The sequence below is a fragment of the Portunus trituberculatus genome, chromosome 5, assembly GCF_017591435.1.
Source record: "Portunus trituberculatus isolate SZX2019 chromosome 5, ASM1759143v1, whole genome shotgun sequence".
NCBI classification, from domain to species: domain Eukaryota; kingdom Metazoa; phylum Arthropoda; class Malacostraca; order Decapoda; family Portunidae; genus Portunus; species Portunus trituberculatus.
Genome location: NC_059259.1, coordinates 10,024,796 through 10,051,838, shown reverse-complemented (window position 1 = coordinate 10,051,838; position 27,043 = coordinate 10,024,796). Strand labels below are relative to the sequence as shown.

At 40.5% G+C, this 27,043-nt stretch overlaps 2 protein-coding genes across 2 annotated transcripts; one reads left to right on the top strand and one right to left on the bottom strand.

The window, feature by feature from the left end:
* The first annotated feature begins 2,640 nt into the window (after positions 1-2,640).
* Positions 2,641-10,500, top strand: LOC123514990. The gene is made up of 7 exons (XM_045273300.1): positions 2,641-2,712; positions 5,784-5,876; positions 6,128-6,397; positions 7,288-7,383; positions 8,714-8,880; positions 9,124-9,272; positions 10,244-10,500. The coding sequence occupies exons 1-6, from the start codon at positions 2,641-2,643 to the stop codon at positions 9,137-9,139; spliced, it is 714 nt and encodes a 237-aa protein (XP_045129235.1). The 3' UTR covers positions 9,140-9,272; positions 10,244-10,500.
* An 8,495-nt stretch (positions 10,501-18,995) lies between these two features.
* Positions 18,996-25,774, bottom strand: LOC123516186 (transmembrane and ubiquitin-like domain-containing protein 1). The gene is given in 5 exon segments (XM_045275373.1): positions 18,996-19,945; positions 20,464-20,686; positions 22,522-22,662; positions 22,665-23,372; positions 25,657-25,774. Coding segments are annotated over 4 exon segments (1,266 nt in total). The 5' UTR covers positions 23,324-23,372; positions 25,657-25,774; the 3' UTR covers positions 18,996-19,702.
* Positions 25,775-27,043: the final 1,269 nt, after the last annotated feature.

Genomic DNA, 27,043 nt, shown 5'->3' with positions numbered 1-27,043 from the left:
ATTCCTCATATCAATACATTTTCTAAACTCATATAAATTTTCTAAACTCAATCAATAGATTCCTCATTATTCGAAGCGCATATCAATATATTCCTCATTTTTCTAAGCTCATATCAATACATTCCTCATATCAGTACATTTTCTAAACTCATATCAATGTATTTTTCTAAACTCATATCAAATCACTCCTCATTTTTCTAAGCTCATATCAATACATTCCTCATAATATTTTTTTCTAAACTCATATCAATACGTTTCTCATAATATTTTTTTTCTAAACTCATATCAATATATTCCTCATAATATTTTTTTTCTAAGCTCATATCAATACATATTCCTCATATAAATATATATTTTTTTCTAAGCTCATATCAATACATATTCCTCATATCAATATTTTTTTTTCTAAACTCATATTAATACATTTTCTAAACTCATATCAATACATTCCTCATATCAATACATTCCTTCCATCTCTCAGCCTTGCTATTAGGACAGTCTATAGGTTCATGCCTGCATCACTGGCACACACACAGCTTTCCTTAAATCCTCTTCACTATTCACCTTCAAGTATCCATCATGCATAGTAAATCAAATAGTATTTTTCTTATCACTTTCACTATTTGCATTACGTCAAGACATTTGCTCCCTAATTTTGACTAACCATTTACTAATCTTATAGAAAACCAGCATTTAAGGGGCCCTTTTTTTTTTTAATACTTAGTTTCCCTTGGCTGGCCCTCTTTCCTACATTAAAAAAATAAATAAATGATAATAATAATAATAATAATAATAATAATAATAATAATAATAATAATAATAATAATAGTAATCATGTATCACTGGTATATACACAGCTTTCCTTACAATCCTCTATACTCCATTCACCCCCAAGTATTCATAATGCATAGTAAATTAAATGCTTACTAGTATTTTCCTGATCACTTGACTATTTACATTACGTCGACTATTAAAGCTTATTAGGACAATTAAAAATGCACCATATACACCACCTATATACGTATACTCTATTCATCCTTCCTCATCCCAACTGCTGCATGAATTACTAAAGTCTCCTCAAACTATAACTTCCATATATTATTAACCCCTATGGTGCGTTTTCAAGGTTATCAATCCATCATATTCATTCTGGTGACTATTTGGTGATTTTATACAGCTTCAGAAACTTATGTAGGGGATTGAAATAGTGAAGACTCAAGCCATTAGTCTTCTGACCTCCATAGACCTGATGTCAATAAAATGGTGTTATTGTAGCCAAACTGTCTTAAAATGCCCTGAAAAACATGCCAAACTGTCTTAAAATGCTCCAAAATATGCTAAACTGTCTTGAAGTGGCCTCAAAACATGCCAAACTGTCTTAAAATGCCCCAAAACATACCAATGCGAATAAAATTGTCTAATCACACTCAAATCTAAAAAAAAAAAAAAAAGAGAGAGTCCCGGTATTGAAGAAGTCATGGCTGTATTTTTCGCTCATGTCAGTCAGTTAGTCAGTCATGCTTTCAGTCGATCTCCACAGTATTACTCATCAAAATTCTTACACCACATCTTTTTTTGTCTAGCTGTTTATAATTCCAAACTCCAAACACGTCTATTTATCAAGTTATGCCTGTGTTTCTCCATTACTCAGCCCCCTGCATGCTGTTTATCAGTCCATTATCTAGGGAGGGGGTGATAGAGTGCCTTTTGTAGTGAGAGGGACGCTTATGTTAAGATATAGTCAGCTAGGAAGACGAAAAAGGAGGAGAATTGTAGGATAGAATGGACTTGATATAGGAAGGAAGGAAGGAAGGAAGAAAGGAGTGAAAGAAGAATGGAAGGAAGGAAGGAAGGAAAGAAAAGAAGGAAGGAAAAAAAAGGATGGAAAGGAGAGAAAAAAGGAAAAAATTGAATGAACGAAGGAAGGAAATGAAGGAAGGACGGAAAGTAAAAAAAAAAAGGAAAGAAGGAAGGAAGGAAGGAAGGAAGATTAAGGAAGGCAGAGCGAAGGTATCTGGAAGGAAGGAGATATAATAAGGACTTAATAATATAATAATAATAAAAAAAAACTTAATGAGAGTGAGTTAATAATTCTGCTACTGTGGCAAAATGTATACTTAACTCTTTCAATATAAGATTCATGGTTTCTTAGTCACATACACACACACACACATACACACAAATAAATAAATTAAATAAACCACCCTAATTAGTAATGCAGAGTGCAGTCAAATTTTGTCCACATTCATTCTAAGCATCTCAGTACTGGAACGCATTATTATCATGTATTGTTGGTGTGATATAAGACCAATTTATTGACATAGGGAGGGTTTATGGAGATCAGAAGATTAATGGCCAGAGTCTTCACTATTTCAATCCCCACATGCGTTTCTGAAGCTGCATAAAATCACCAAATAGTTGCCAGAATTAATATGGAAATGTGTTATGGTACTGAAGGAGTTAAAAATACACCATTAAAAGGCTGTATAACTTCAACTAGAGCCTTTGGCAAGTAGTAAAAGTGCAGTGCTGAAGTGCTTCGAAATACAAGTTGATCAGTTCATTGACAGCATTTTCAGCAGGTGTATAAAATTGCCAAATACTAAGCAGAATGAATATGGAAACGCGTCATAGTACTAAATGGGTCACCATTATTTCCTCTCATGGCTTTATATCTGCCTGGTGCTCCATTCTCTCATTGAAGGGAGCATGGTAAGGTGTGTAGGGGCGAACACTGTACCCACAGTATAGGAATAGGGGAAAAATAGGGTCATTTGAGTAAACCGTGGCCTACGTGACCATCTCAAAACTTTGCGTCTGAGTTACGTGATGAACCTTGACTTAGACTTCCGTTACTAAATAAAGAAACACCACCACTAGCTGATTAACTCTAAAACCCATAAAGATACACTTAAAAAATATACCCAACTAAAAATACCTGCATTTTGTATTTTTGTGGCATTAATTAACTGTTTTTAATAAGTGAAGCCAAAGGTTTAAAAATCGGAAGAAGTGAGAGAGAGGGATACGCAGAGCTCTCATCATCAACATCAGTTTTCTTGGTGACTTTGAAGGTGAAGTACGTCAGTCTTCTTCAGTCTTCCAGGGACAGGTGGGAACAGGGGAAGCATATTAGTGAAGTATGCGCCTGTGTTGAGTGTTCCAGCGATTAGCAGACAGGTAAGATGAGAATTACAGGTGTTAATTGAGTATAAAGGTGAATGCATGGGTATAATCTATCTGCCTGTGTGCGTGCGTGTGTCTGTCTGTCTGTTTGTCTGTCTATCTGTCTATTCATAGTACTAATCCTTGTTTTAATCACTAGTTTCATTTTATTTGTTTCCTTTCTCTCTTTTCTTGTTATTAATGCTTCGTCTCAGATTCATTCATTTTATCAGTTTAATTCAAGTTTATCAGTAATGCTAATCTGAATTCCGTTGTCTTGTTCGTACGCTTAATTTTTTTCGTTCAGTCTCGTATCGTGACTCACTTCCTTTCGCTTCCATTCATCCGTTTCAATAAGTTTCGCCAAGTTTCGCCGAGTTTCATTCTCGTTGCGTTTCGACCGTCACTTTTGCGCATCTCCGTTACTTGCTGTGTCATTGATTTTAAGTTGCTTTCTTGTGTTTCATTTGGTGTTTATTGATATCGGCTTTGATTAATATTGATTTTGTTCGTGTTTCATTCTCTCTCTCTCTCTCTCTCTCTCTCTCTCTCTCTCTCTCTCTCTCTCTCTCTCTCTCTTTTCCTTGCAACTTTTCCTCCTCACTCATCATAGCAACACATACTCGCATATACTCTCTCTCTCTCTCTCTCTCTCTCTCTCTCTCTCTCTCTCTCTCTCTCTCTCTCTCTCTCTCTCTCTCTTTTCCTTGCAACTTTTCCTCCTCACTCATCATAGCAACACATACTCGCATATCTCTCTCTCTCTCTCTCTCTCTCTCTCTCTCTCTCTCTCTCTCTCTTTTCCTTGCAACTTTTCCTCCTCACTCATCATAGAAACACATACTCATCTCTCTCTCTCTCTCTCTCTCTCTCTCTCTCTCTCTCTCTCTCTCTCTCTCTCTCTCTCTCTCTCTCTCTCTCTCTCTCTCTCTCTTTTCCTTGCAACTTTTCCTCCTCACTCATCATAGCAACATCTCTCTCTCTCTCTCTCTCTCTCTCTCTCTCTCTCTCTCTCTCTCTCTCTCTCTCTCTCTCTCTCTCTCTCTCTCTCTCTCTCTCTCTCTTCCTTGCAACATTTCCTCTTCACTCATCATAGCAACATTCTCTCTCTCTCTCTCTCTCTCTCTCTCTCTCTCTCTCTCTCTCTCTCTCTCTCTCTCTCTCTCTCTCTCTCTCTCTTGCAACATTTCCTCTTCACTCATCATAGCAACTCTTCTCTCTCTCTCTCTCTCTCTCTCTCTCTCTCTCTCTCTCTCTCTCTCTCTCTCTCTCTCTCTCTCTCTCTCTCTCTCTCTCTTTCCTTGCAACATTTCCTCTTCACTCATCATAACAACTCTCTCTCTCTCTCTCTCTCTCTCTCTCTCTCTCTCTCTCTCTCTCTCTCTCTCTCTCTCTCTCTCTCTCTCTCTCTTAAACACTTCCTTGCAACTTTTCTTCCTGACTACCATCATAGCATCTCTATCTCTCTCTCTCTCTGTCTCTCTCTCTGCTTTTTTCTTCTTTCTGTTTCTCTCATTCTTTCTCTCGATCAAATGAAATAATAAGATGAATAATAATGATGTTATTAAACTATATTAAATCAAAGGTGTGTTTACTATGTACACACACACACACACACACACACACACACACACACACACACACACACACACACACACACACACACACACACACACATAGATATATCAATTCTGTAGTATAAGACAAGGCAGACAAACACACATAGCCTCACCATAAAAGACTTAAATAATCACTAATATAATGCAGCAAATTTACTACATAGCCAAATCAAGCGTTTATACATATATTAGCACAATAAACCCTTACCAGAGATGCCAAAACACCCTCTGACACCCACAGAGACCCTTTAAGCATCACTCAACACCTCAAAACACCCCAAAACATTTTAAACATCCCAAAACACTTTCCAACACCCCATAACATACTCTAAACATCCCAAAACAGCCTCTAACACTCCCAAACACACTCCAACATCCCAGAGCACACTCTAAACACTCCCAAACACCCTACAACACCCACAAAATGTCCTTTAAACACCTCAAACACCCTCAAACACCCCAAAACACACTCTAAACACTGAAATACTCATAAAACATCTTCTAACACTCTTTATTCATCCCCAAAATACCTTCCAACATCCTCAAACACCCTCTAAACACCACAAAACCCCTTTAACACTGCAAAACACACTTCAACACTCCCAAACACCCTTGAAACACTGCCAAGCATCCTCTAAACACTTCCAAAACACCCTCTGAACACCCCAATATACCCCTTTAACACCACAACACCCTTTATTCACCCCAATGCTCCCTTTAACACCCCAAAACACCCATTAACATCCTTGAACACACTCTAAGTACCACAAAACATCCTCTAAACACCCCAAAACACTCCACAATACTCTTTAAATATCCCAAAACATTCTCTAAACATCCCAAAACACCCTAAAACACCCTCTAAACACCCTATAAACACCCCAAAACATCCCTAATCAACCTTTAACACACCAAAACACCCTTTAAACACCCTAAACATCCTCCAACACCCCAAAACACCATCCAGCTACATATTACTCACCAATCCTCCTGTTTCAGTTAATGGACAGCACTGGCACACCCCCAAGTCACCACCACACCAGGCATGAGCACCTCCCTGCCCTGCACACCCACACACACCACCAGGGAAGGGTAACGCAGCCAGCAACACCCAAAGCAACACCTTGAGAGAAGAGAAGTGCTTGTTTCACCCGCGGCAACATGAGTTTGGCGAGTGTGGCAGATATGGATGAGTTTTTCCGGCCGATTCTCCTCACGTCTTTGATTATCGGCATGGTGGTGCTTATATTCCTGGAGAAGAGGAAGGGAGGAAGGCAGAAGATGGAGGAGGCGACACAGAACGCTGGAGATATAACGAAGGAGATTACAAAGGATATTGAAAGGAGGAGGAGGAGGAGGTACAGGAATGCATCTCGACACTTTCCACTCCTCTCCAGGCTTCTTCTACCACCTCCACTCATTTCTCCACCTCCTCCACGCACTCCTCCACCTCCTCGTCTTCATCAGGGAGTGAAGAGGAAGCCACACGTCCCCGAAAAGTCCTAAAACGCCCAAAAAAGAAGCAGTGCAAGGGAAGTCCCACTATCTGTGCCACCAAGAGGAAAGTGACGGATGTGACTGTGGTGACCGATTCGCTGGAGGAGAAAGTACAGGTGTGTGTGTGTGTGTGTGTGTTGAAGGTGGTTACATCTGTTTCATTATAGCTACTACTTTTACTTTATATGAGGGAGAAAACTGCAATAACTTCCACTACAACCTGTCAAACTATTATTATGAGAATCCCTTGAAAAACCCCAATAACTTCCACTACAACCTGTCAAACTATCAACATTATTATGACAACCCCTTGAAAAACCCAATAACTTCCACTACAACCTGTCAAACCATTACAGGCATAACATTAACCATTTTGAAACCCTCTTGGTGAGAAAAGACAGGCTTATTTATAATCATCATGAGAAGAAGACAGGGTTATCATACTCTTAATTGTGAGAAAAGACAGGATTATCATTCTTTAACTCCTTCAGTACCAGGACACATTAATATTAATTCTGGTTACTATTTGGTGATTTTATACAGCTTCAGAAACTTATGTGGGGGGTTGAAATAGTGAAAACTGTGGCCTCTTCTGACCTCCATAGATCCTTCCTAATGTCAATAAAATGGTCTAATCGTACACAAATCTCAAGGTACAAATGTGTCCCAGTACTGAAGGGGTTAAAATAGTGAAGACTGGCCATTAATCTTCTGACCTCCATAGATCCTTCCTAATGTCAATAAAATGGTCTTAATGTACCCATGACTTAAGGTAGAAATGTGTCCCATTACCAAAGGGGTTAAAATAGTGAAGACTGTAGCCATTAATCATCTGACCTTCATAGACCACTCCTAATGTCAATAAAATCGTCTAATCATACCCAAAACTCAAGGTAGAAATGTACCCCAGTACTGAAGGAGTTGATGGATACAAAACACTGATAAGAATATAAAAATAACCTTGATAATCTTTCCTTAATTTAACTATATGTGTGTGTCTGTGTAGGAGTCTCTGGAGGAGCTGGCGGGGGAGATCAGAAGCCACGGAGTCACCTGTACTGTCCACCCAGCCTTCACCCACCTCCCACCTTCCATCTCCACTGTGAGTACATGTTAACAAGTTTTCTGCATTATGATCAGGACAAACACTCTTTAGAATTCGGCTAATGGTTTCTGTGGTCTTTGGAAATTATCGTGGTGAGAGAGAGGGAAGTGTTTCTGTGATTCTAGTGACATGTTAACAAGTTTTTTACATTATCAACAGGACAAATACTCTTTAGATCACTCCCACACCTCACAGCACCTCATAGTTTTCAAAGGGCTCTAGTTGAAGTGACATGGGTTTTAAAGATGTTTCTGTGATTCTAGTGACATGTTAACAAGTTTTTCTACATAACCAGCAGGACAAACACTCCTTAGGTCACTTCCTCACCTCACAGTACCTCAATTCCCAAGGGGTCTAGTTGAAGTGACACGGGTTTTAAGGACGTTTCTGTGATTCTAGTGACATGTTAACAAGTTTTTTACATTATCAACAGGACAAATACTCTTTAGAACACTTCCTCACCTCACAACACCTCAATATGCAAGGGCTTTAGTTGAAGTGATGCAGGTTTTAAGGATGTTTCTGTGATTGTAGTGACATGTTAACAAGTTTTCTGCATTACCAACAGGACAAACACTCTTTAGAACACTTCCTCTCCTCACAGCACCTCAATTTCCAAGGGCTTTAGTTGAAGTGATGAAGGTTTTAAGGATGTTTCTGAGATTCTAGCGACATGTTAACAAATTTTTCTACATAACTAGCAGGACAAACACTCTTTAGAACACTTCCTCATCTCACAGCACCTCAATTTCCAAGAGCTTTAGTTGAAGTGATGCAGGTTTTAAGGATGTTTCTGTGATTGTAGTGACATGTTAACAAGTTTTCTGCATTATGATCAGGACAAAGCCTCTATAGAACTCAGCTAATTGTTTGTGGTTTATGGAAATGGTTGCAGAGAAAGAGAAGGAAGCATTTATGAATATAGCACTCTATCTTCACAGTGAGTATTTGGCAGATGGAATGAGAAGATGGGATTAATACGTACATAGATAACAATAAGGTTGAAAATAAGAAAGATAATGATAGAATAGTGAAGCAAAATCTGCCCATCCCGTCTTCAGTCACCTCTCAGCTTTCTATATCCAGTGTGAGTAATTAGGAGATGGAATGAGAAGATGAGAATTAATATAGATAAAAATACAACTAAAATTAAAAGAAAAATGATAAAGTAGATAGCTAAACAAAACCTGAGATAAAGAAAGATGGAAAAATAGAAAAATAAAACGACAACAACCATAAAAGAGGTAGACAAAATACATAAATAAATAAACATATAAATAGATAAACAAGTAAAACATCAGACTAACTCCTTCACCCACACCTTCAGGAGCCATCTCACCTGCTGCTGGTGTTTGGGACGTCCATTGAAGGGTGCCGGGGTCTCCAGGGAACCCTCGTGACAGCCCTGGGGGGTGATGCTGCCCTGCCACCGCCACAACCTTTCCTGTACAGTGTCTCGTGTCGTTCTGCTGCTGCTGCAGGGATGTGTTTGAGGTGTGTGTGTGTGTGTGTGTGTGTGTGTGTGTGTGTGTGTGTGTGTGTGTGTGTGTGTGTGTGTGTGTTTTTGCTATTTTTATTTTACACTGGCTGTATAAATCAACTTTGCTTTTCTCTCTGTCTCTGTCTCTGCTCTCTCTCTCTCTCTCTCTCTCTCTCTCTCTCTCTCTCTCTGTGTGTGTGTGTTTAGCTCCAATCACATGCAAAATTTTACAACCACATCTTTCCCTGTTCCTTCAGGCAGCCCAGGAGCTGAGTGGGTGTCTAGTGTCCTGTGGTGGCGCTGAGTGGCTGCCGGTTACTTGCATCACCACGGAAGACAAGAGAGAGCCGCCAGTGATGGGTCGGCAGGAGTTTGCCCAGACTGTGATAGAGAAACTGACCAAACCGTACGTTTGTGTGTGTGTGTGTGTGTGTGAATTAATACAAGAGGGGAAGCCAGCCAAGGGCAACAAAAGATTAAAAAAAGGGCCACTTGAATGCCAGTTTCCTTAAAGATGTGTGTGTAATTCACCTCGGTCGCCTGCTGGTCACCCAGCCAATCTTCCCCATTATGGAGCGAGCTCAGAGCTCATAGACCGATCTTCGGGTAGGACTGAGACCACAACACACTCCACACACCGGGACAGCGAGGCCACAGCCCCTCGAGTTACATCCTGTACCTATTTACTGCTAGGTGAACACACCCACACATTAACAGACCAAAACACACTCCACACACCGGGACAGCGAGGCCACAACCCCTCGAGTTACATCCCGTACCTATTTACTGCTGGGTGAACACACCCTACACATTAACACACCACAACACACTCCACACACCGGGACAGCGAGGCCACAACCCCTCGAGTTACATCCCGTACCTATTTACTGCTGGGTGAAGGGTGAACACACCCTACACATTAACAGACCACAACACACTCCACACACCGGGACAGCGAGGCCACACCCTCTCGAGTTACATCCCGTACCTATTTACTGCTTGGTGAACAGGGTCCACACATTAAGAGGCTTGCCCATTTGCCTCGCTGCTTACCGGGACTTGAACATGGTCCTCTCGTTGAGCATGCTAACCACTACACTATGCGGTGTGTGTGTGTGTGTGTGTGTGTGTGTGTGTGTGTGTGTGTGTGTGTGTGTGTGTGTGTATAGCAGTCTTCCTACCTACTCTTTTTACCTACACCAACACATCTCAAGGGATTTTAATAGATAAATATCTCTGGCTAAAACTTATGACTACTCTAATGACACACACACATACACACACACACACACACACACACACACACACACACACACACACACACACATACACACATACACACTTCCAGCAACTAATCCTCAATGTTCACTTCCACAGAGCCAAGAAATGCTGTGGCACTAGCTGTGGGTCCAAGACAGTAGATATAGAGGACCTGGCTTCGTCCCTGCTCCTTCCCCGGACGGCTGTGACCTCTTAGACTCCTCAGGTCATCCTAGGTCACTCCCTTCATCGCTGGGAGGTCAATCATGGTGCATATTAGTGTACAGTGAACTCTTGATGTGGCAAAGCACTTCACAAGGCTAGTTAGTTGTGAGAGAGAGAGAGAGAGAGAGAGAGAGAGAGAGAGAGAGAGAGAGACTAGCTAAGAGCAACAATATATATATATATATATATATATATATATATATATATATATATATATATATATATATATATATATATATATATATATATATATATATATATAAAGGTCCACTTGGGTGCTGATTCTCAAGAGGGAAAGTAAAGGGTTTATCAAATTAAGCGAGCAAATGTCTTGATACCTCCCTCTGGCGTGTCTTTGCCATTACTGTGAGGTTGGGCTGCATTTGAAAGTGTGGTTTTAACTCCTTCACTACCATGACACGTCTTTATTACTTATTCTGGGTACTATTTGGTGATTTAACTCGGCTTCAGAAACTCGTGTGGGGATTAAAGTAGTGAAGACTCTGGACCAATAACCTTCTGACATCCATAGATTCTTGCTAGTATAAATAAAATTGTCTATTCTTACCCAAAACAAAGTAAAAATGTGTCCCAGTACTGAAGGGGTTGAGGGAGTTTGTGGTGCATTTAATGAGTATTTGCTAGGAAGGCAGTGGGAAAGCTGAAGAGGACTTGGTAAAGATTAGTTGAGCTGTAGGAAGAGAGTGGAAGAGTAGGGCAAGAGAGCTTGGGGTGAATTGGAAAGGTGATTTTTAAGTGAGTTTGTGATGCATCTAATGAGCGTTTGCTAAGAAGGCAGTGGGAAAGCTAAAGAGGACTTGGTAAAGATTAGTTAAGGTGTGAGAAGAGAGTGGAAGAGTGGGAAGAGAGCTTGGGTGAATTGGAAGTGTGATTTAAAGTAAGTGTGTGGTGCATCTAGTTAGTATTGGCTAGGAGGACAGTAGGAGAGTTAAAGAGAGCCTGGTAAAGATTAGTGGGGCTGTAGGAAGAGAGTGCATGGAAGGTGATAGGAAGATGAGAGGGAAGACCAAAGATGTTTAGATATGAGGAGGGAAGCAGGAAGAATGAATGATACTTGGAAGGAGAGCAGAGGAAAGACAAAAAGGAATGATGATGAAGAAAAAGAAGACAAAAATAAACATGAGGATGAAGACAAAGATGAACAATGAAGAAAAAACAATCTTATACACACACACAAAAAAAAAACACTGAACAAAATTATGTATGCAATGGAATCCTTAAGAAGCGGAGACCATTATTATCTTTTTACCTCACTAGTCCTGAAATACCACACTTGTTTGATGGGGTTGAAAAAAATGCTCACTCTATCCAGTAGTATTTGCCACACCAAGGGAAGTCTGTCTATTGTAGTGACACATCATAGGGTTTTGTGATATTGTTCGAGTGTGTGTGTGTGTGTGTTTGTATGTGTATGTGTGTGTGTGTTATAGGTGGTCAGGTGCTGTACATACGTTTGTAGTTATGAGTTGTGTATAATTTTGTATGATCTCTTTCTCGGCGAGTCTCTTTCCGTCACCGTGAGAGGCTTGCAATAAAGTCTAGTTGTGCATTACTGTTTGTGTTTCTGTATTCCATCGGTGAGTGAATGAGTTGCCCACCAATGCTTGTTGCTGATATAACCACACCGGCAATCTTATCTATCCTTACTTAACCCCTTCAATACTGGGCAACATTTTTACCTTGAGATTTGTGTACAATTAGACCATTTCATTTACATTAAGAATGATCTATGGAGGTCAGAAGATTAACGGCTGGAGTCTTCACCATTTCAATCACTTCAGTACCATGTGGCATTTCTATGGGGATTGAAATAGTGAAGACTGGCCATTAATCTTCTGATCTCCATAGGCCCTTCCTGATGTCAATAAAATAACTAACCACACCCAAACTCCAGGGAAAAATGCATCCCAGTACTCAAGGGGTTAATCCACCCATGAGTTTCTGAAGCTGTAAAATCAGCAGCAATCTTACCTATCCTTACTTGACTTCTTCAATACTGAGTCACATTTTTACCCTAAGATTTGTGTACAATTAGACCATTTCACTTACATTTAGGAAGGGTCTATGGAGGTCAGAAGATTAAAGGCTAGTCTTCACCATTTTAATCCCCCACATAAGTTTTTGAAGGTGTATAAAATCACCAAATAGTCACCAGAATGAATATGGAAATGCATCATGGTACTGTTCTTGAAATAACCACAGCACCAATCCCGGTTACCCTTACTTGCTGTGGGTGTTAGTGTCAATCTTTGGCCTTGCTGTGGCTGCTGCTAATATAACCACAGCATTAGTGGCTTTGCTGTGGCTGCTAATTTAACCACAGCATCAGTCTGTTACCTGACCTTGTTGTGGCCATCAATATACCCACAGCAATAATCTTTGGCCTTGCTGTGGCTGCAAATATACCCACAGCAATAGTCTTTGGCCTTGCTGTGGCTGTCAATATAACCACAGCAATAACCTTTGGCCTTGCTGTGGCTGCAAATATAGCCATAGCATCAGTCTGTTAGCTGGCCTTGCTGTGGGTGGTGCAAACACAATCCACCTTTGCCCTGTGTGTGAAGGATACACAGACATTCATAAACTACATATTGAACGAGATATAATTCTGAAACGGAGATCTGCTTTGGTTAGTCTCCTTCACTAAGCTCATAGCTCACCTCCACATAAACAGAGCACAGGAACACCACATGAGACAAGAAACAGGTAAGAATAACATATGATCAAGAAAATAATGGAATAACAGCACGTCAGAGGAGAAAAAGGTAAAAAATAATAACACGATATGAAAAAGAATAAACTGCACTCAACAACTGGCCGAGAAAAGAAAGATGAAACATACCCGAAGATTTATTTCCGTAACAATTATATTTGAGTATAGTATAAACATCGCTACATAAATAACAGGATAGAGAAGAGAGTACAGCCTTGGGGGTTACTCTACCAAGCAGCAGCCGAGTGTTGTGGCCGGGCAATGCAGCGCCCGCCACAACACAGCACAGCACAGCACACCCGCACCAGCGCCCAGGTGTGCCGCCCCTCTAGTGCTGTAGTGTATGTACGAATGCATGATCGTTTCCACTGATGCGTATTTACATAGAAAAATATTACGAGCATGATCTAAGTGGAAATTATTTGCTACGGCGAGACGCAACACATGGACAGACAGACAGACAGACAGGCGCCCCAAGAAGTGATGTCAGTGTTCAATAATGTTCACTTAAGTTTCCAGGAATGAACTGAAAAAAAAAAAATAAATAAATAAAATAAATATATATATATATATATATATATATATATATATATATATATATATATATATAAATAAAAAAATAACTAAAATAATAATAATAACAAAACATAGACTCCTTGCATTGCCTCACAAATCTTCCACAAATGTCTGCTGCTTTTACAAATTTTCAAAGGAGTCACTTCACTGAATGTATAAATCAACTGAATAACCATTAACACACTCACATACTGCTTAACCCCTTCAGCACTGGAACACATTTTTACCTTGAGTTTTGGGCAAGATTAGACAATTATACTTATATCATGAACTGTCTAAGAAGGTCAGAAGATTAATGGCCAGAGACTTCACTATTTCAATCCCCACATGAGTTTCTGAGGGTGTATGAAATCACCAAATAGTAAGCAGGATCAATATTAAAATGCATCCCGGTACTGAAGGGGTTAAATCATCCTTTCACTGCCTCTTAAATCATCACATAGCATAGATAAACGTCTTCTTAATTGCCTTACACCTTACAGCTCCGCCTCATCCTTTCACTGCCTCACAAATCGTCACATAGGGTGGATAAACATCTTCGTAATCTTCTTATACCTTACAGCTCTGATTCATCCTTTCACTGCCTCACGGATCTTCACAGAGTAGATAAACGTCTTCAAAATCGCCATCTTATACATTACAGCTCAGACTCACCTATTCACTGCCTCACAAATCTTCACAGTGTACATAGACATCTTCATAATTGCCTTATACCTTAACAACTCTGATTCATCCTTTCACTGCCTCACAAATCTTCACCCAGGGCAGATAAATGTCTTCATAATCACCTTATCTTACAGCTCTGACTCACCTATTCACTGCTTCACAAGTCTTCACATAGGGTGGATAAATGTCTTTGTAAACACCTTCTCATACATTTCAGCTCTGACAAGACACATGTTTTTGATAAGCGATAATTTACTGCTTTTTTTCAACATGTGAGATACGGAATACCTTTGAACATGTGGAGTGTCTGATGGTTGTTGTTATCTTCACTTCAAACAGGTGGAGGGCTTGAAAGTGATTACATGTTACAAGACAAAGCGTGATAGCAATTCCTGTGACTTCGCTTCATTTAAGTGGGAGGTTTCAAGACATTTGTCCCTTCTTGTCTTTGCTCTCTCGGACCTGCAAGGGATTGGCTAAGTGGACCTTTTTTTTTTGTTTCATGTTACCCTTAGCTAGATTTTCCCTCTTACATGAAAAAAAAAAATAAATAAATAAAATAAATAAATAAATAAATAAATAAATAAAAAAAAAATATTGACTCCTTCAGTACTGGGACACATGTTTACCTTGAAATTTCTGTACCATTAGACCATTTTACTGACATCAGGAAGGGTCCATGGAGGTCAGAAGATTAATGGGCCAGAATCTTCACTATCTTAATCCCTCACATGAGTTTCTGAATCTGCATAAAATCCTGAAATAGTAACCAGAATGAATAAGAAAATGCATCCTGGTACTGAAGGGATTACAAGCAAGCTGGTGGTCTGACGTGAGTAGTTCTTAGTGACAGTCTGTACACGGACATCAATGCTGGCGGCAACTGTTAGTCATGGTCACAAGTCAAGCACACCACACACCACACACCACACTGCGCTCAATTCTTCCATGCCTCTAAATATCCCAACGTGTTTCTATCTTCAATTCTCTCCATCCTAAATTTTTTTCCACTCAAATCTGTCACCTGCCCACTCACTTTTCTCTCTATTTCTCTCTCTCACTTTCTCTCCCTCTAAATGTCCCAACGTGTTTCTATCTTCAATTCTCTCCATCCTAAACTTTTTTCCTCTAAAATCTGTCACCTGCCTCCTCTCACTTTTCTCTCCATCTCACTTTCTCTCCCTCTAAATGTCCCAACATGTTTCTATCTTCAATTCTCTCCCTCTAAATGTCTCAACATGTTTCTATCTTCAATTCTCTCCATCCTAAACTTATTTCCACTCAAATCTGTCACCTGCCCACTCTCACTTTTCTCTCCATCTCTCCCTCTAAATGTCCCAACATGTTTCTATCTTCAATTCAATTCCACTCAAATCTCTACATCTCTCCCTCTCTTTCCATGTTTCCTCCTACTCTTCCGAAGTCCTGTGAGCCAAGAAACTAATGCCAGGTTGTGTAAAGAGACAGGGAAATCCACTCTTTCTATTACTTGTCTTAAAATCATCTTCTTTGTTGTTTTTTGGGTTGTAAATCAATTCTCTTTGTTTTTCAGTCATACAATTTCTTACATCCATTTTATTTTATTGTTTCTCAGTTGTAAATCCATTTTCTTATTTGTTTCTCAGTTTTAAATCCATCTTCTCTTCTTTCTCAGTCTTAAATCTATTCCCTCAATTGTTTCTAAGTCTTATATCCATTCTCTCTATTGTCTGTCAGTTTTATATCCATTTCATTTATTGTTTTCAGTTGTAAATCCATTTTTTTTATTGTTTCTCAGTCTTAAATTCACTCCCTCTATTGTTTCTCAGTCTTATATCCATTCTCCTTTTTGTTTCTCAGTCTTACATCCATTCTCTATATTCTTTCAAAATTCTTAATCCATTTTCTCTACTCTTTTTCAGTCTTACATTCATCTGACTTGCAACCACAACCACACTTCCACCACGTCTCCATGTCTCTGCTGCCACAGGGTGATGCGCTGCAGGAAACACACACTGCAGGTAGCTGGTGTGTCTCTACCCTGCACCATTGACAGACACTCACCTTCACTTCACTTGTGCAATGTTACTCTGTCTGATCACTACAACACCACTGTAGTCACTTCTCAAATAGGTAAGGCTGGTGGGTCTGTCTGTCTCTCTCTCTAGTCTGTATTCTGAAATGGTTTGCTCTTTCACCACGACTATTTCCAAGGCCACAGAGATGATTAGCAGGGTTTTCAATATGTAGTGCTTTTCCGATTGGTAATGTAGATATCTTGTCATTCTGCCTCTAGAACTATGGCATATAAACTTTCTTAAATTAACTCTGTTCTGTCAACATTCATTTCCAAACAGATTTAACCACAGCAAGTGAAAAAAAAAACAAGAAAATCAAAACTGCAACATGAAACAACTCAAAATTCCAGTAGTTACAAACTTTTGCCATGAACGGAACACAAATCAAGAAAGTCAACATTAATTTTCAAACAGATTAAAAAAAAAAAAAAAAAAAATAAATAAAACTATAAAAATCAAAACTGCAACATGAAACAACTCAAAATTCCAGTAGTTAAAAATTCTCACCATGAACAGAACACAAATGAAAAGTGTCAACATTCATTTCCAAACCAATATGACCATAGGAGGTGAAAAATTATTGCAGTTACTTAGTAAAACTCTCAATATATTAGTTACCTATCAACCAACAGCAACTCAGCATAAACAAATCACAAGTCAGTAAAGAGGCTGTAAAGAAAGGAAGGAAGCTGTGAAGATGATAACCAGTCCTTCTTCCTTCTTCTTCTTCCTTCATCCTTCCTTTTCTCTCGTATCTCCTCACTACATTTCAGATTATAAACATTTGTCACTATCACAATTGCTTTGTTGTTGTGTTGGTGGCCAGTGAAGATGATAACCAGTCCTTCTTTTCCTTCCTTCCTTCCTTCACCAATTCCTTTCTCTTCCTTTCCTGTAGTGGTGATGTCCAGTACCACACGCATATACACCAGTCCGTCCTTCCTTCATTCACCACTTCCTTTATTTTCTTCTTCTGTAGGATTGATGTCTTAATACCACACACTCCTACTTTTCTTCTTTCCTTCGCCATTTTCTTTCTCTTCCTTTCCTGTGGTGGTGATATTCTAGTACCACACCCCTGCACCAGTCCTCCTTCCTTCTTTCCTTTCTTCCTTCACCAGTTTCTTTCTCCTCCCTTCCTGTAGTGGTGATATATAAGCCCATATCTAGAAACTCAATGCTCTCACCAAGACTATTTCCCAAGGTCACATAATTGATCAAGTGTGTTCTCAAGAGTGTTTCACCAATCAGTAATGAAGAAGTTGTGTTAGTCCCTCACAAGAACAGTAGAAACAGCTTTAAAAACCCTTGTGCTTTCTAGTAAAGTGTTCTGAAAGCAGTGGGATTTGGTTCATAACTGTTTAAATGGCCCATAGTACCACACACTTCACCAGTCCTCCTTCCTTCCTTCCTTCCTTCACCCAGCACCAGTTCTCTTTGTCTCCTTCATTTACTCTCTTTCCTTCCTTCATCCTGCACCAGTTCCTTTCTTCCTTTTCTCCTTCATTTACTCTTCCATCAAGTTCTCATTTCTATATAACACTATGCAAGTCTTCCTCCTCTTCCATTCTCATATTGTTCCTCATTCCTCCTCCTCTACATCTTCCAGTAATGCCAATCCAACCACCTCCTCCTCCTCCTCCTCCTCCTCCTCCTCATGCTCCAGTAATGCCAATCCAACCACCCCTCCTCCTCCTCCTCCTTGTCCTCTGCTAATGCCAGTCTTCAAGGCATCATAATGTCTGCATAGGGTCTGTCGTGGTACAGTGGAACCATGCGTGCTTTGGGGTCCGAGGGATCTCCAAGCGCATGGGTTTGAATCCTGTCCACGGTCCGAGTGTAGGTTGGGCTTCCTCACTCGGGGCAATGGTTTCCTGACGGGTGGGTTTATAGATAGAAGGTAACGCAAAATGTAGCTCCTTTAGCCCAGAAATTCCCGTGAAAAGCCCACATGGTATAAATAAATAAAAGAAACAAAAGAAAAGAAAAAAAAAAAAAAAAAAAATTAAAATGTGCATCAGGAAACATACATAAGTGAAACAGATTCAGTTAATTGGAAAAAAAATTTGGAACAATTATTGAAAGTGGAAAACATACCATATCTTTTTTTTTTTTTTTTTTGTTTCTCAAGATCCTGTATTTTTTTTTTTTTTTTTTTCTGCCTTGTAAAATATAAGTTCTTGGTGATTTCACTTATTATCTATCATTCATGTGTACAGAAGTGAATTTAGTAGTTGTCTCTTTCATTCCTTCACTAAAAAGAAAGCTTGACTAATACAAAAACTTAAATCTTTCCAATTTTTCTAATTTTCCTGCTTAATACAATATAAGTTCTTGGTGATTTTAGTCATTATCTATCATTCTTAAATTTAATAGTTGCCTTTCAGCTTCACATAAAATAAACTTAAATCTTTTCATTTTTTCTTATTTTCCTGCTTTGTGAAATATATTAAGTCCTCAGCGAGTCTATTTTATCATTTGTTCTTGTGTGTAGAAGTGAATTTAGTAGTTGTCTGTTTCATTCCTTCACTAAAAAGGAAGCTTGACTAATAAAAACTTCAAGCTTTTCACTTTTTCTCATTTTCCTGCTTTGTAAATTATAAGTTCTTGGTGAGTCTAGTCATCATTTTATTCTTATGTATGGAAATGAATTAATAGTCATCTCTTTCATTCCTTCACTAACAAAAAGGAAGCTTGACTAATAAAAACAAAACTTAATCTACTTATGAACAAACGAAACTCTAAAGAGGATCCAAACCTACACACATTGCACAGTTAAGACACCCTGCAACACCAAACAAGAAAAACAGATCAACTCCAACACAAAACTTGATAAATATGAAACATCTCAGTGACTCAACATCACAAAGGAACGAACATCTGTCGGCTTGCCTTAAAATGATTATCACAATAAACAACAATAAATTACACTCACACACTCACTCACTCACACACACACACACACACAGAATCACCATCACACACTCTAAACCTGATGTGTGTGTGTGTGTGTGTCAGGCAAGCAGCCAAACACAAACCTAACCAGTGGCTTGAGACCCATATGACTCGCCAAACACACACACCACACACACCCTAAACCTGATGCATATGTGTGTATCAGCCAACCAGCTAAACACAAACTTAACCAGTAAATCACCAAACACACACCAAACACACACACACACCAAGCCTTTCAGATGGCACATACCCACACATTCAGGGCAACATTAGGAGGCCTTCCAGCACCTTCCAAGGAAAAAAAACTCACCAATAATGAAAAACAAGGACAGCAAACACAGAGTATCCCAAAAGTGTAGCTCATGATGCAGAGGGTGATGTGTTGGCTGTGGTGGGGTGTGTGTGGGTGGTGCGGCCTGCCAGGGGGATGTGTGTGGCGGCAGAACCCTCAGGCACGTGGTGTGTGACGTACAGAAGGTAGGTGGAGATGAGGAGCAGAGCGGTGAGGAAGAGGAGGATAATGGTGGACATGGTGTTGAAAAGGTGGCTGTACTCGTAGCGAAGGTACCACATCAACACCATCACTGCGTAGAGGAGAGGAGCCTGCGGGTGGAGACACAAAGCTGGTGAAATGGTGAGTGGTGACATTATTTCATGGAGGGAAGGAGGTGGTGTCAAAATGCTGGTGTAGAGGAGAGAGAAATGGAAGAAATTGTTGGTCATTATTATTGTAAACAGGAGAGAAATAGTGTTAAAATTGATGGTAGTTCATTATTATTGTGTGTTCATTTATTATTGTATATAGAGGAGAGGGAAAATAACAATAAAATTGACAGTATCTCATTATAATTGTGTTTAGGAGAGAAATTCATTATTATTGTGTATAGGAGAGAGAGAACATTGTTATAATATTGATAGTAACTCATTATTATCGCATAGAAAAGAGAAATGGCGTTAAAATCAATGGTACCTTATCATCAATGCATAGAAGAGAGAGAACTGTTAGAATTAGTGGTTATAACTGCATAGAAGACAAGCAAATGCCACCCAAACATTCGCACCAACTCTCTGCATTTCAAACAAACAAATCAAACTTTCCAACACAAACCAGTTGCCCTTACCAAGAGTCTAGAAACATAGGCGTCCTCCTCCTCCTGTGCCGCAGCCTCCCCGGACCGCCCTGGGGAGTGAGGCAGCAGTTGGGGTTGTGAGACGTGACAATGCACCACACAATTGTCAAAGAGGCCGTACTGTGCCAGCGTTGAGGAGTCCTGGCTCAGCAGTTGGCCATTGAAGATGAGGCGAATGTGGCGGTTTGCATCAAGCTCGATAGAAAAGTGCTGTCTGTTGAATAGGGAGCAGAAATGTGTGTTATTGAGATTAATCCCTTTCAGTACTGGGGTGCATTTTTTTACCTTGAGTTTTGTGTGTGATTAGACCATCTTATTGACATTAACAAGAGTCTATAGAGGTCAGATTAACTCCTTCAGTTCTGGGACACATTTTTACCTTAGATTTGTGTGTGATTAGATCATTTTATTGACATTAACAAGGGTCTATAGAGGTCAGATTAACCTGTTCAGTACTGGGACACATTTTTACCTTGAGTTTTGTGTAGGATCAGACCATTTTATTGACATTAGGAAGGGTCTATGGAGGTCAGAAGCTTAATGAAAACAGTCTTCCCTATTTTAATCCCCCACATGAGTTTCTGAAGCTGTATAAAATCACAAAATAGAATAGAAAAGTACTGTCTGAAGGCTAGAGAGTAGAAATGGGAGTTATTTAGGTTAACCACTTTCAGTACTGGCAAACACTTTTTTAACCTTGAGTTTTAGGTACAATTAGACCATTTTATTGACATTACCAAGGGTCTATAGAGATCATATTAACCCCTTCAGTAGTGCGACACATTTTTACCTTTAGATTTGTGTGCCATTAGACCATTTTATTGACATTAGCAAGGGTCTATGGAGGTCAGAAGCTTAATGGCCACAGTCTTCACTATCTAAATCCCCTACATGAGTTTCAGAACCTGTATAAATCTGCCAACTAGAATAGAAAAGTACTGCCTGTCAGGTAAGATGTAGAAATGTGTGCTATTTAATCTAACCCTTCAGTACTGGGACACATTTTTTACCTTGAGTTTTGGGTACGATTAGACCATTTTATTGACATTAGTATGGGTCTATGGAGGTCAGAAGATTAATGGCCACAGTCTTCACTATTCTAACCCCTTCAGTACTGGCCACTGGGACACATTTTTTTACCTTGAGTTTTGGGTACGATTATAGACCACTTTATTGACATTGGGAAGGGTCTATGGAGGTCAGAAGATTAATGGCCACAGTCTTCACTATTCAAACCCCTTCAGTACTGGGACACATTTTTTTACCTTGAGTTTTGGGTACAATTAGACCATTTTATTGACATTAGCAAGGGTCTATGGAGGTCAGAAGATTAATGGCCACAGTCTTCACTATTCTAACCCCCAACACAAGTTTCTGAAGTAGTATAGAATATAGAATCACCAGTCACCAGAATGAATATGGAAACACATCATGGTACTGAAGGGGTTTAGGGGTTACTGTTCTCTAATTTAGGGTATGTTTTTGTGAGTGTTGTTGCTTCAGGGAGTTAGTGGCTGCTGTTTAGAGATTGCCAAGGTGTTTGTTGTGGTTGTGGTAATACTTTGATAATACATGAAGGGTGTTTAGACTTTTTACAGGTCTAGTGTGTGTTATGTGCATTTTTTAAAGGTGTTTTGAGGATTCTAGACAGCTTTTTGCTTTGTGAGAGAGGAAAACTGGTGAAGAGAGAGAGAGAGAGAGAGAGAGAGAGAGAGAGAGAGAGAGAGAGAGAGAGAGAGAGAGAGAGAGAAGGCCCACTTAATTGCCAGTTCCCATGCAGGTCCAGGAGTTAGCCCCCCAAAAAGGAATAAATGTCTTGATACCTCCCTCATAAATGATAAGTTTGATGGGTTAAGAGGTTGTCATGGAGGTTAGTGGGGTTTTCAAGGGTGTTTTCATGCTTCTGTTGATAGTTTAACATGTTCTAGAGGAAGTTAGGTCATTTTTATGGTTTTTGTGATAGTTGGACAGGTTTTTAGTGGAAGTTGTTTGTGTTAAAGACTGATCATTGCTTCCCTTATCTCAAGAAAATAACAAACTTTCTCTCACCTTTTAAAACTGCCAACTTTCTCGGTCAGTTGAGCAAAGACATGTCGCTGCGTCTCATCGAGGAACTTAAGGCGAATTCTAATACTCCCTGGCGGCCGTTCCTCTCTTCCTTCCTCGCCATCCTGCACTGCCTCCTCCTCTTTTCCTTCTTCTTCTCCTCGGCCTCCTTCCGGCACCTGCCATCTGCTGTGGTGCCTGTGTCAGTGTCAGCAGGGGCCGGTAATCTGTCCTCTGCTGGGCCAACGGTGCCCGCTGTGCTGTCTGCTGTGCTGTTTGCTGTACTGCTGGATGTGCTGTCTGCTGCACCTCCCATGGACACAAAATGCTGCAGTCTTCTCCTCCTCACCTCCATCTCTGGCCCGTCCTCCCGCAGCCTCTCTGGCGGGGCATGGACGTCACCAGCAGCCCCCTGGCCACCCTCCGGCTCCACACCACCCCCGCCCCCGCTCCCATCCCCCGCAGCCTCCGCCTCACTGGAGTTCACTGGCTGAGTCCTGTGTGAGTCCTGCACCACGCCCCCCATGGCTTCACTGTCCTTCTCCACCGCTGTGGCTGCCGCCTCACTGCCCTGCGTCTCTGTCGTGTTCACATCACCACCACCGCCACTACTACCACCACCAACACCACTGCTACTGCCGCTGCTCTCCACTGTCCCTCCACTGTGGAACACCACCACCGCTGTGGCCACCAGAGGCTGCTCCCGTACACTGGTGGAGATCCAGGCTGCCGCCACCACCACGGCCACTGCCACCACTACCACCGCCGCTGTCAGCACGTCCTGCAGCCCCTCATAGCTCAGCATTGTTGTGCCACTGCAGTGCCGCCTGCCGCCGCTCCTACTCCCTGCACGCCTGGGTGTGTTGAGGAGAGGGCAGTGTTAACAATGGAAGAAATGGAAAAGAGAAAGAATTACGTGATTAAGATTTAGAACAGACAATGTGCTCAAGATTTGGAACAGAAAGAGAGAGAAAAAAAAGATCAAGATTTGGAACAGGAATAGAAAAGAGAAAAAAATGTCATGAAGATTAGAACAGAAATAGAAAAGAGAACAAATAAGTGATCAAGTTTAGAATCAGTATGAGAAAAAAATGAGAAAAATTAAGAACAGAAGATACAGCAAGTCAGAACTAGAAGATCCCACAAAAAACAGAATATAAGAGAGAGAGAGAGAGAGAGAGAGAATGTTAAACTCACACACACTCTCTCTCTCTCTCTCTCTCTCCAAAACCTTCTCATGTGGATGTGTGTGTTAAACAATGCCTTTACACTAAACACCAAACCTAACCTAACCTACATTGACCCTAACACACACACACACATATGAGGAGAGACTAAAGGCTATGGATCTACCAACCCTGGAACAGAGAAGGGAGAGAGGGGATCTGATACAAGTTTATAAATTGATTAATGGAATAGATCAAGTGGATAATGAGAAACTGATCCTGAGAGAAGAATATGACTTTAGAAGCACAAGATCGCATAGTAAGAAACTGAGGAAGGGAAGATTACTCACCTGGTTTACTCACCTGGTTAGCCATCCTTAGCTCCCAAACCAGAAAAATACAATGAAGAGTAGGAAAAAGATAGCTAGGAAAATGGGTACGCCAGTCAACTTTAGATGTAGATTACTGGATGATTGTAACAAACTGTGAGTGGACTGGAATATGTACCCATTGAAACTGTTCAGAAATGCAGGATATATTATTGTGCAGCAAACAGCAGCACATGTGTGTATGCATATTACTCCACAAAGTCGTACATAATGTCGCCTAAATGACTGTGAAGGGCTGATTTGAAGGATGGCAGCGAGTTCAGAGCAACAACATGGTCAGGCAAAGAATTCCATAAACAGACACACCGGAATGAAAAAAATGGAGATCTAAGATCCACTGAACTGTACTGGTGAGCTAATTTAAAACGGTGTCCATGAGTATGTGCATGTGGTGTTGTGATGAATAAATCTTCAGGAGAAATAGAACACTCAGAGTGGAAGATCTTCCAGTACTTTATTATGTCAGCATGAGTAAGGCGTCCACGTGCAGAGTAGAGGTCAAGAGCAAAGAAACGCTCTTTGTAGGACAGTCCAGTCATTCCGTCTATGTGTCGAGTCCACGACCTCTGAACACTTTCTAGCATCTTTAGGTCTCCAAGATAACATGTGTTCCATAGGCATGAACAGTATTCTAGTAGTGGTCTTACATGTGTAATAAACAGATTTAGCATAAAATTCTGTGATCTACAAATAGTTGCTTTTAGTAAATTTGCTGCCAGACCTGCAGCCTTGTTAACTGTAGTTTTTATGTGCATGTGGAAGCATAAAGAAGTGTCAACCAGTACACCAAGATCCTTGTGGGCATTAACCTTTTGTATATCTGTACTATTGAGTGAGTAGGTGTTATATGGGCCTGTGTCTTGCTCTGGAAAAGTGCCTCTGTTGAATCTCAGTGTGACACATTTATCTATATTTAAAGAAAGCCCCCAGGAGTTTGATATTCTATATATAGAGTTGATATCACGTTGGCAGTTAGATATGTCAACAACTGTGTGGGTGTGCGGCAAGTTACGAATGGGCAGATAAATCTTAAGATTGTCAGCAAATATTCTGCAGTCACTCTTAATGTAAGATGGTAAGTGGTTTACATAGATGTTAAAAAATATAGTTTCCCGAAAAGATGTGAGACTTGGAACAGTTTGAGTGAGGAAGTGGTGTCAGTAAAGAGTGTGCATAGTTTTAAAGAGAAATTGGATAAGTGTAGATATGGAGACGGGACCACACGAGCATAAAGCCCAGGCCCTGTAAAACTACAACTAGGTAAATACACACACACACACACACACAGAAAACGCAAAACACACACCAATCCTACCATAACACACCACTCAACACCACAACCTTGACACCACCACAACACCAGCTGCACCAGTCCATGACACGTACATACACACGTACACACACAAGCATACCCCAAAGCACACCCCAGCAGCACCATTACGCAATTACAGGTCTATTTCACGTATCGCCCATGTATTAATTGGACACATGCCTCCATACAGTGTCCCTCGGCTTGGTGAGCGAGTGGTGAGGGTTGCTGGGGTATAGATAAGGGGGAAATAATGTTAAATAAGGCACTGTACCTCGGACTTCACCATCTCACCATGACAATAGTGGTTTCCTCACACTGTTTTGGCTGACGTCACAACATTCTCCTATTTCACTTCTAAACACGGGGATGAATATGTGGATGTTATTTATCCTTTCCCTTCATAAAATGTGTCCATGTAATTATCTGTTCTCTCTAGTAACTTGTTTTATTTGGGTTTTCTTAGTCTGAGGGTCTATAAATAAGTACGTGGTTTATTTATTTATCTATTTTATCTATCGCCATCTTGTGAGCTTGACTAAGATAGAGAATAGGATGTAATATGATAGTTTCTGTAACATACTGTGAAAAGACAGAGAGGAGTGAAGGAATGAAGAAAAAAGGAGAGAATAAGTGAATAGGAAAGGGCGCCGTTGAAAAGACGTGCCTCATACTTCGGTCTTGGCACAACACTTGAAAATAAAAGAAAATATTATAAAAAAAAGATGATATTGTCCAAATAAGTTAAAAGGAAAACCACAGTGGCTCAATCAACACTTAAAAAAGAAAAAAAACCATTAACCTAACTACTTATTTATTTATTTTGCGCATTTCACTGTTTTAAAGATGAGCTGCTTGGTAATGTAAAAAAAAAAAAAAAAAGGTCGTTCAATTTACTTATATTCCTGCTCTGTGTTGCATTATATTCCTGTAATTCATCTCACCTCGGTCTCTTGCTGGTCACCCAGCCAGTCTTCCCCATTACAGAGCGAGCTCAGAGCTCATAGACCGATCTTCGGGTAGGACTGAGACCACAACACACTCCACACACCGGGACAGCGAGGCCACAACCCCTCGAGTTACATCCCGTACCTATTTACTGCTGGGTGAACACACCCTACACATTAACAGACCACAACACACTCCACACACCGGGACAGCGAGGCCACAACCCCTCGAGTTACATCCCGTACCTATTTACTGCTGGGTGAACACACCCTACACATTAACAGACCACAACACACTCCACACACCGGGACAGCGAGGCCACAACCCCTCCAGTTACATCCCGTACCTATTTACTGCTAGGTGAACACACCCTACACATTAACACACCACAACACACTCCACACACCGGGACAGCGAGGCCACAACCCCTCGAGTTACATCCCGTACCTATTTACTGCTGGGTGAACACACCCTACACATTAACAGACCACAACACACTCCACACACCGGGACAGCGAGGCCACAACCCCTCGAGTTACATCCCGTACCTATTTACTGCTGGGTGAACACACCCTACACATTAACACACCACAACACACTCCACACACCGGGACAGCGAGGCCACAACCCTCCAGTTACATCCCGTACCTATTTACTGCTAGGTGAACACACTCTACACATTAACACACCACAACACACTCCACACACCGGGA